The 10,924-nt window shown below is 44.0% G+C and overlaps 1 protein-coding gene across 1 annotated transcript; it reads left to right on the forward strand.

Moving 5' to 3' along the window:
• The first annotated feature begins 3,749 nt into the window (after positions 1-3,749).
• On the forward strand, positions 3,750-10,384 carry C9H1orf226 (chromosome 9 C1orf226 homolog). Its single transcript, XM_075287385.1, has 3 exons — positions 3,750-3,888; positions 7,558-7,858; positions 9,816-10,384. The coding sequence occupies exons 2-3, from the start codon at positions 7,569-7,571 to the stop codon at positions 10,333-10,335; spliced, it is 810 nt and encodes a 269-aa protein (XP_075143486.1). The 5' UTR covers positions 3,750-3,888; positions 7,558-7,568; the 3' UTR covers positions 10,336-10,384.
• Positions 10,385-10,924: the final 540 nt, after the last annotated feature.

A 10,924-nucleotide genomic window follows, 5' to 3' on the forward strand; every position in this document is an offset into this window, starting at 1 on the left:
CCAGAAATCACTCCAAACATTGCTAAAGGTATTTGAGTGCACTTATTAACTTATCACTAGCACTAACTCACCTTTCAAAAAAATAAAAATAAATAAATTTGCCCGGAAAACCCCTTTAACTGTCCAATATTTTTTTTATTCTGGCTCCATTCCTTAAAATCCAGCCCTGAAATCTCCTTCCTGCCACTGTTTCTCTATTGGCATTAGAAATCCTCTCTCACCACTATAAAACATAGAACCATGCTTCTGGTATCATATGAAGGATGAGATGTTCAACTTTCATAGTCTATAACAATATCACAGCTATTATTTCCAGATGAAAGCACATTTTGGATATAGGGGCAATATATAGGTACTGTATATACATCTCTGATATTTATTATGCTTAGATAGCGCCATTATATTCTGCAGCGCTTTACAGAACGGATATCTCGGCAAACTGTAGTATACGAAAGCTGATTATCTGCGTTTTCATATGACACCAGAAGTCTGGTTCTATGTTTTATAATGCATGAGATAGAAGTGTTGGAAGTGAGTGATGTATATAGATGAGTTATAATGCTGAGGACTCTGATACTGTATGATGAATGGTGCATGAGTGATTAATCATGGTAAAATCTGTACCCCATACTCTGATCACAGGAACACATCCTGTTCCCAAAGGCCAGACTCTGAGAAGCAAGGACATTGTCTACCGATAGGAGTCCTGCCAGCTTTATGGGATTACTGAAGGTAGATGAGTGCTGTACTTTGCCATCTCCATAAGCCAAATCTTTATGGGTAAAGTAGAAGCCGAAATAAATGAGCAGTCCTACCTTGTTACCATTAATGGAGTGCAGAGCAAGTGTAAGGCCAGCGTTCTTGAGGTTGTGGAGTACTGTGGCTTACTGCTCTATGCCATACCTTTTTTTGGTACACACTAAATGGAGATTATAAGGACACTCTTTCTGCCCTACTTTGGCTAATGTAACCCTATGGACACGTTTCCAAACATACATTACAAATATGATGTGACCCCTGTCAAAGCCTGGAGTATGAAGATTCAGCGTTACTGCCCACGTCCTCCATTATACTGTTATACGTCATAACCAAGGACAACTCCATATTTTACAATCTTATTATTATTGTGGACTCCTACTCTTTCCACCTGCTGTGTTGGTGATTCGCTTATGATTTGCATGAAGTTCAGCTCTACTTGTTAGCAGATTTTCTTATCATTTGTATGGAGTTTAGTTTCCATTTTAATAGAAGACATTTCACCGCCTCCACCTGTTTGCATTGTTCAATAGTTACTGATTCCAGCACAGTTGGAATATTTTTTCTATCCCCCGCCATTCCTGAACAATTGGTGCTGATTAGTGTTGAGTGAGTAGTATTGGATTGAATACCTCGCTGGCGTAGGAATACGTGTAATCCGCCTAACACCAAGGGGTTAAACGCTTTGAATATTCGATGCGTTTAACCCCTTGATGTTCGGCGGATTACTCTCATTCCTATGCCAGCGAGGTATTCGATCGAATACTACTCGCTCAACACTAGTGCTGATAGTTTCAGCATCCGTTATTCTAGCTATGGTCTCTACTGTTAGTTGGGCGGTCCTGGGCAGGAGCACGTAGACAGGGACTACCCCTTGGCTGAGAGATTAGTTAGCATATTGGGTGTTGAAACTAACACAGATTACTCAAGAGTGGTGGGGGCTAGAGAAAAAATTCCTGCAGCCAGTAGTGTCTATTAAAGAGTGCAAAGAACTGGAGATGACGTTTGGTCCGCTGGAATGAGTTTATAGCCAAACATGTGATAGCTGAATGATCAAAAACATGCAAAATGGGATTGGCTGAGGATGCATGTAAGGCTCTTTGTAAACTGGTAGTGACAAATTTACTTTATGCATTGGCAACCTTCCCAGTGTATTTAATAGACAGATCTATAAGTCCAGTGCACTAGACAAAGGCCAATAGAGTGTCCCTGGCATGCAGATGTATCCATCCCTACCTTAGCTCGGATTTAGTTGAGGAGTCCAATTTCTCAAGCTGGTTCAGTACAATATAACACAAGATGGCAAAACCCTTGAAAGGCCGCAACCCACAACACAACCACTGGGTGGCCTCACATCCTCGCCTGTAGAATGGATACTTTTGTATAAAAAAAACAAAAAACTTGAGTCTTCAGTAGATGATACCTTGTTTAATGGCTAACTAATAATGATGACAGATTACAAGCTTTCAGGATAATTTTGATCCCTTCCTCAGGTATAGATACTATAGATACTATACCTGAGGAAGGGATCCGTTATCCTGAAAGCTTGTAATCTGTCATCATTATTATTTAGCCATTAAACAAGGTATCAACTACTGAGGACTTAAGTTTTTTTGTTTTTTTTCTATTTCATACCCACTGGCAAACACAGTACAAAAACATACTTTTTCCTTGATACTTTGTGACCATGTATCACAAAATAGTGTTGTGTTTTATTCTTTCTTAGGCCTGGTTCACATCTGCGTTCGGTATTCCGTTCAGGGGTACACTTGGGGACCCTCCAAATGGAATACCGAATGCTTTAAAAAGCGGTTAGCTAAGAAACCACACAGACCCCATAGACTATAATGGGGTCCGTGTGGTTTCCATTCTGTGTGCAGGCAGCACTTTTCTCTCACATGAGAGAAATCACACGGACCCCATTATAGTCTATGGCAGGGGTGCCCAATACGTGGATCGCAATCTACCGGTCGATCACAATGGACATATGGGTCGATCACGGGATGGACATATGGATCGACCAGGGATCCCCGGTGTCTGCTTGTTCACAGCGCAGGCTGAGTCAACTCTCAGCCTGCACTGTGAACAAGCACTCTAGCATAGTTTCAATTTCTTATGTGGCCCCATGGGAAAATTAATTGCCCACCGCTGCTCTAGATCAAAGGTGCTCCACTATTTTTAGTAAAGGGCCACATACCAGGTGAAGGTCCAAGCAGAACAGTAGCTGAACGTGTCCAGGATTTACCATATTTTTTTACGATAAGATAGGAACTAACATGGCATTATACTTTGTATGAGGGCACTATTATAACATCATACTTTGTATGGGGGCATTATTATAACGTTATCCTGTGTATGGGGGCACTATTATAGCATTATACTGTGCGGGGGGCATTAAGGAGCATTATACTGTAGGTGGAGGGCACTATTGGGCTATTGGTGGCCCTCACACAGTATAATGTCCCGTTAGTTCTGATGAACTGTTATTGCCTCTAAACAGTTTTATGCCCCTTATTGCCCCCCACACACAATAAAATATGTCCGCTAAATCCCTAATATGTTACAATAACAGCGGTGGAGATCGGCAATCGTCCCTGCAGCCTGAACATGTTATGCAGGTAGCAGGGATGATTGCCAATCTCTACTGCCACTATTGTAAGGTCAGGAGGTGAATGCCAATCCCTGCTGCCATTGTGGCAAGGTACCAAGGCTTAGGGGGCAGTAGTCAAGAAATGAATGTTTCTCAAGTCCATAATAATGAAAGTCCAGAAAGCAGGGGTCTGGACAGCGGGGGTCGGCAGTCCACGTTTGGACCATGTTCTGCCTCTTGAATATCCCTGGTCTAGAGTCTACATGTAACTTATTCTCCACTTGGGCTGTTGTATAAAATCTATTACTGTTAAAAAACACTTCTCTGTATCGCACATTGTTAAAAACCCATTTCTTGGGTCTCTCTTCCACAAGGGTTGCCACCCAGCTTTCCCATGTACGTAGCCCTTCTGTCTAGTCTATAGGTACAACCCTCCTGCATGTGCAATGCTTCTGTTTGCCAAACCACATCATACATATATTTTTGGACTCAATTGTTTTTGTATTTCCTCCTTACTTTGCTCTCCGAGTATTCTCAGTAAGGTAAGACTTTCATGTTGCCCTTTGCTGGTCACTTGTGAATCTGTATTGTGAAAGCTGAAAGCCCCCCCCCCCGTGACTGGAGACCCCGTGCTTTCTGTGACTTTCCTCTTCTCCTCTATTCAGGTGTCCGCACACTTCTCTCTGCCGTATTACTGTCTTGTCCTTGGCTGTTAGTGTGTGGTAATCTTGTTGTTGTGTTAAGCTTTCCATAGTCTTTAATGTTGGCAGATCCTATTGGTTTTGCTGATGATCTAATATAGTTGAAGATTCCAGACCCAATGAGAAGGTCTGTGATCGCAATAACTTTATTGGTGTCTGGTAGATACTTTTCCAGTGTACAGTGTTACTACAGATAACATGCCTGAGCTTGCTACATAGGGGTCCTCTGGGTGAAGAAGGTTTGGTATAAAATAGGTAGAAATATAAAAGTAAGTACCAGGATAGCAGGCAACGGCAGCTAAAGGACCCCTCCACCCAGCACTGAGGTGCAGACAGTAATGATGGATGACGTGGAGGACTGATTGAATGCAGATCACTAGAAGACCAAGGGACAGAGCAGAGACCATTGTAATAAAAAGGCTTTTTGTTCTGAAGTTAGGGCTGGGCGTTTAATCGAAAAATGACTGAAACCGAACATCACTTAAGATATTTTTTTTTTGGTTCTTTGACCAAATATGTCCGAACCAAAACTGCTTTTCTTATACTGAGAGGTTTCGTCAGACCCCAGAGTGTAATAAGCAGAGGCTCAGGGGGAAGTAAGGGGCAGGAAACCCTTAAAGGGATTCTACCATTAAAACCTCTTTTTTTGTGGATAAGACGTCGGAATAGCCTTTAGAAAGGCTATTCGTCTCTTACCTTTAGATGTGATCTCCGCCGCGCCGTTCCTTAGAAATACTGTTTTTTACTGGTATGCAAAATTAGTTCTCTCACAACAATGGGGGCGGGCCCCAGCGCTGAAAATGCAATGGGGGCGTCCCCACTGCAGCTCGAGAACACGATCCTGCGACGCCTCTATCTTCGGCTGGATCCTCTCCTTCTCTGTCATCTTCCTCCTGCGTCACCTTCGACGCCTGCACAGTTGGCTCTGCCAGTGAGACACCAGCAGACCTGTGTGCGAATGCCGGCTGGCGGACATTTTTGGGAGGCCTATCCTGCATTGAACTACAAGAGTAAGAGCGGCCTCCCAAAAATGGCCACCGGCCAGCATGCACAGTTGGCTCTACTAGTGTCTCACTGGCAGAGCGAACTGCGCAGGTGTCGGAGGTGACGCAGGAGGAAGACGACAGAGAAGGGGAGTATCCAGCCGAAGATAGAGGAGTCGCAGGATCGTGTTCTTGAGCAGCAGTGGGGACGCCCCCATCGCGTTTTCAGCGCTGCGACCCGCCTCCACCTCTGCCAGAGAACTAATTTGCAAACCAGTAAACACTGGTATTTCTAAGGAACGGCGTGGCGGAGATCACATCTAAAGGTAAGAGACGAATAGGCTTTCTAAAGGCTATTCCGACGTCTTATCCACAAAAAAAGAGGTTTTAATGGTAGAATCCCTTTAATAAACTCTTGGGCTCCAGCAAGGACTCCATGTTGTCTTCAGTGCTTCTGCCTGTTATCAGGGACCATCACAGGTCTTAGCGTAAACACGTCACAGGTCAGGGACCGCTGAGGCCTGTAATTGGGCCACAACAGTCCCCTTCCATCATAGATAACTATACTACTAGGTGTTCACGGATGAAACCTGGTCATGTGCTGCTCCATAGGCTTCTTTGGGCGAGTCCGTCCACAAACACTCAACAGAATAGGGACCCGTTCTATCTGATGCAGTGCAGAATCACGACTCGCACACTGATCAGTGAAAAACATGGTCGTGTGCGTGTGCCCATAGAAATGAATGGGTCAGTGTGCAATCCATGAAAAACAAGGATTGCACATGGATCATGCCCAAGGGGTCTTAGCCTGGATAAGAATACAGGAGTTTGAGTCGGTGGTTTGGCCTACTGACTCCACAGCCTTGTCATATGGCGGTCCTTCCGTGTGCACACACATCTTCTCCAGCTAGGACCTGGCATAGATTTCAGCTGTAGTTACGCCATTTTCTGATGTAAATTATATTTAATATGTCTGGCCACTGAGTGTCTGTCATTTTTTGCATGAATTGCACCAAAAAACTGGTGTAGGCAGATTAGTACAGATTACATTAGATGTCAAAACTGTGTACGGTAAGCCTATATTCACATCACTTCTCTATCATCCGCTTTGTGGATCTGTATAATAGATACACTAAAAACAGACTTCATAGTAAAATAAATAAATACATGTATCCATTTCTGTCATGTTATAAAAAACCATAGATAGCAATGAATATTTTTTTTTTTTTACATTGAAGTCTATGTAATACTGATGCCCTTCTGTTGGTTTCCGCTCCAGTACGTTCATACGTTACGTTTTTTAGCGTTTCCATGCAATATATCCACTAAGTAGATGATAGAAATGTGATCTGAATATAATGTAGAGTTATTTCTCTGTGTCCTGGGAATTATGGGGACTGCACAGAACGGCATCATGGGCCGCTCTATAACTGACTGCAAACTGATAGGACGTGACTTGTATTCAGGGCTGTGGGGATGGAGTCTGGTAGTCTGTAAGGGTAAGTCCACACAGAGTTTTTTGGTCCCAGTTTTGAGGCCGTATTCGCCTCAAAACCCTGACCAAAAAGACGGATCCCATTGAAATCAATGGAAGCCACTCAGGTCTTTTTTCCGGGAGCCGTTTCTTCTGCAGCGAGATGCTCATTCTTCAGGCCGAGTCGCCTCACGTTTCGGCCTGAAGACACTCCCTCCTCCGGACTAGGCCCATTCATTGGGCCTAATCCGGAGCAGAGTGCGAGGCTGGATGCCAGTGCATTGCATTGGCTTTCCGTTGCGGCTACCCGGTTCTTGGATCAAAACCTAGGTGGCCTCCGTCTCTGGTTCCGATCCAAAAAACCTTGTGTGAACTTACCCTAACCCTTACTCTAACTCAGGCCTCAAAATGAAATGAATATTATTATTTAGAGAATTTTTAACATTTTGTAATTAGATACATAGCTTGTTACATATTTACTTTCACAGCAATTCAATAACTAGGTTTACTTCATCCGTCGGCCCATGGCTTTCAGCCATTTATGAAGGAGGGGTTGGTTTGGCCCGCAGCCCTACTTGTATTTCTTGGACTCGTAGTCTCTCGTATTATATACATTTTCATTAACATATATATATTAGATTTTTTTTTAATAAAAAGTGACTTTATTAGAGTATTTCTGTAGGTTTATACTGTATATAGTGTTTATGATGAATGGCTCTTCAGTTTGTCTGCTGGTAGTTTTCTTTAAAGGGGCTCTCCAAGACTTCATATAATGATCTATCCTTAGGAGTGTTAGTCAGTATGAGATTGGGGGGGGGGGGGGGTCTGACACCTTGTACCCCCACTATTTAGCTACAGTCTGCACTGGAGCTGCAGGAAATTTAAGGGGTGGCGGGTGACCTAAGGATAGGTCATATTATAAAGCCTTAGCGGACCCCTTCAAGACTGTATGCACGGTGTGTTAATATTCTGTATTGCTTGTCTGCTGTGTATAATGACATGGTAAGATAAGAAAGTTCCTTGGTAGCCATTGACACTTCCTTTATTTCACAGTTGACCAAAGCATGTTCCAGAACTCCATTGCAGCTCATATGCCAAAACTACAGTCAAGTTCTTCGCTAAGTCAGCTGACAAAATCTCCTCCGAGTCTCTCAGATCTGCCCGGCGTCGGCCTCTTAGCTGGCAGCACGCAGCACTTAAAGAACCTGGGAAAGGCGGTCGGAGCCAAAGTAAACGATTTGCTACGAAGGAAGGAAACCGACCGAGGGGATATCGGTATCACCGAAGTCAACAAGAACGTAGCGTCTGTGCTGGCCAATAAGGAGCGGACCCTCAGTCTTGGGGATGAAGAAATGTGAGTGCCAGTCTATTGTTTCATTGATATTATTGGGGCTACGCATTACAATCATCTTTATAGCAGTCGGCTCCATGTTTCTGATACAGAACTCAATTCTCTGCATAGATATACAATTAAAGGGGTTTTCAAGGACTTGTCCTTGGAATAGGTTATCGATATGTGGTGTGACACCCTGAAACCCCTCGTTGTGGCCTCTTCTCTGAGCCCATTCATGAGTCACATGGTACAGCAACACCTCTGTCCCTTTCAAGTGAATGGAACTGAGTTGCAATACCAGTCACAGCCTCTACCTAATGCATGGTGCCGTGCTTGTTATTCAATGATAAGGCTGCAGCACTTAACCAAAGGCTATGGCCTCTTCCAAACAGCTGATCTGTGGGGGTCCCAGGTGTGTGACCCTCACTGATCAGATATTGACAACATATCCTAATATGTAAGTCGTTAGTAAAAAGGATTGGACACTTTATAAAAAGCTTGTTCTCTGGTCATTGCCCCATGTTTTTAGGGAAGTGACAGCCAACAAATGAGGAAATTCTCATACTGTCACCCAATTGTATGTTATACTGTCAAAAATATGAACCCTTGTCAGCAGCACGTACTGAATGCCCTTGTAGCCAGTGGGTGTGCTGAGACTTAATGCAAAGTCCATGAGATGAAGAAGAGGTATATAACTCGTGCTTTCCTATCCAGCCATTGCAGTGCATAATAACAAGTAACAATCCACTCTCGGTTTTAGGCTATATTCACACAGCTGATTTGCACCTGATTTACCAGCCTGACCTGCATTCCGGGGGCGAGACTCCTAAGACTATAGATAAATACGATGTTAGGAGTCCCTACCTCCGGCGACATACTGTCTCATACTGTAATTGGTACAGGACAGTATGTTGCCTGGAGGCAGGGATGCCTAGCAGCATGAAAGTCAGGCCGCTAAATCCGGCGTAGACACAGACCAAGTTTCATGGGTGTAACTCTGTCATGTGAATCTAGCCTTACACAAGGCAATGAATGGAGGGGGACAATATCTGATCACTAATTCATTGATCTGGGAATGAACGTTTTTCCAAACAGAACCAGTCCTCAATCCGTGTAGTTCATCCTTGGTTCTATTTAAAGGGATTGTCCAGGACCTGAACATATTTAATACTGATGACCTAGGCACAGGTTAAGGAATCTATATCAGATTGGATTATGGGGATAATGTCACTCCTTAGGGAGAGACCACCTTCTCAGGTGTGTGGAGACTTATACAGCCATAGTTGCTCCACTGCAAATGGGAAGAATATGCAAATCTGTCTCCCAAGATGTAAACAGGGAGACAGTGCCTCTGTTATGCTGCCCTCTATAGCAAGCACCCTGAACATCATGCCCAACTTTCCCAGAAGTCTTTACTGCTTAATGCGGGGTTATAACCAAATCAATTTCTCAGCTACGGATGGCACCGTTTCTGTCTGACTTCATCAGCGCAGCCTAGAGAGAACTGAGAAATTGATTTGGTTATAACCTCGCATTATGCAGTAAAGACTTCTAGGAAAGTCGGGCATGATGTTCAGGGTGCTTCCCATAGAGGGCAGCGTAACAGAGGCACTGTCTCCCTGTTTACATCTTGGGAGACAGATTTGCATATTCTTCCCATATCAGATTGGTCAGGGTATGACACACAGACCCGTCCCCATCAGCTCTGCTCCCACTCCCTTGAATAGGATTGAAACAGGGTCCGGGTGTCCTGTGTATTGGTCATCGGTATCCATTACCTTCAGGTTGTGCAATCTTTATTTTCCTTGAACCATCCAGCATTGCTTTACACCTGTCCTCCCCACGTGCCTGGAAGCCATTTCAGAACGCGTCGCATACACTTAGCAATGGGTGTGTTTTTTGGACCAAATCCTTTCCATTTCCTTATATGTCATTTGCTGAGTTAGTACAATGAATGATGTTCTGTCATCTATTGCAGATCCAAGTTTATTGAGAATTTCCCTCGCCTTGAACCTCCTCCACCAGTAACAAAAAAAAGAGTCTCCCGAGCTTTGAAGACGACTCAAGACATGATGATCTCTCCAAACCCTGTGCTGAGCAGTCCAGAAAAGCAAGTCCTTTCTCCGGCACTTAGCTTGGATCTAGCTGCAGATGACACTCTTGAAAACGTCACTGAAATTGACGATCCTCCAACTCCCAAATGCCTTCCAGATACATTAACCAATGGGAAAGCTGAAGCCGATATTTCCGAGCCTACGGAGAACGAAAACGAAGTCTTCCCTGAGATTGCACTGTCTGTCCCTGACCTTATTCATAAGGAGTCTTGTGACACAAATCTCAGGGAATCCTCTCACAACTCTGACAAGAAAGGGGTGAAGTCCTGCATCAGCCAAGAAGATCTTATAGAAGGCCAAGCCAATAATTCTGAGTGGAGTTGGCCAAAAAAATCAACTTTCGATAATGAAGGCCTTCATCCAGATCTCCTATCGTTTGAGTAGAATATTTTTCTTGTAAGACTTTGATAGTCTCATCACTGGATACTGTACCCGGCCCCGCACCAACAACTAACTAGCCAAAATCGGGACGTTTAGGCCCCGTCTGGGACTCTCGGGTGGGGTTTACTAAACCCTGCCTGTTTTGTAGTCCCAGCAAAATCGGGCCTGTTGGCGAACATAGAAAATCTAATATGGGCGAATATATTGTAATTGTGCTGTAAAATAACATCAGTGAGACGCGATTTCTGCGCACATACTGCCTACGTCCACCGATTTTACTCTTACACTGATGTAACCGTAAAATCCATCCACGCCGATGGGTTTCCTTGAGACGTTCATGATTGATTGATTGAACAGGATAAGGAGACCTCTGAGGGTCAGCCCAGCCCATATGCAAGTTGTCAAACATTTCATGTTCTTAAACCAGCATAACCTGTCTCCTACTGCTGCCATCTTTTTGGAAATGTTTCACTTGATCGCATCCTCCTATGGCAATATAGAGTGGTCGGGGGTTGTCACAGAAGCCAAGGATGATGGGGGGGATTTATTGGTGCACGGCAAGGCTGAATCTAGTTGTCCATAGTGACCAATC

This window comes from Leptodactylus fuscus, chromosome 9 (assembly GCF_031893055.1).
Source record: "Leptodactylus fuscus isolate aLepFus1 chromosome 9, aLepFus1.hap2, whole genome shotgun sequence".
NCBI lineage: Eukaryota > Metazoa > Chordata > Amphibia > Anura > Leptodactylidae > Leptodactylus > Leptodactylus fuscus.

Excerpts from the sequence above, each read along its gene's own strand:
- C9H1orf226 (XM_075287385.1), top strand. The coding sequence starts at position 7,569 with ATGTTCCAGAACTCCATTGCAGCTCATATGCCAAAACTACAGTCAAGT. Across the intron at positions 7,859-9,815 it reads AGTCTTGGGGATGAAGAAAT|ATCCAAGTTTATTGAGAATT; the intron begins GTGAGTGCCAGT and ends CATCTATTGCAG.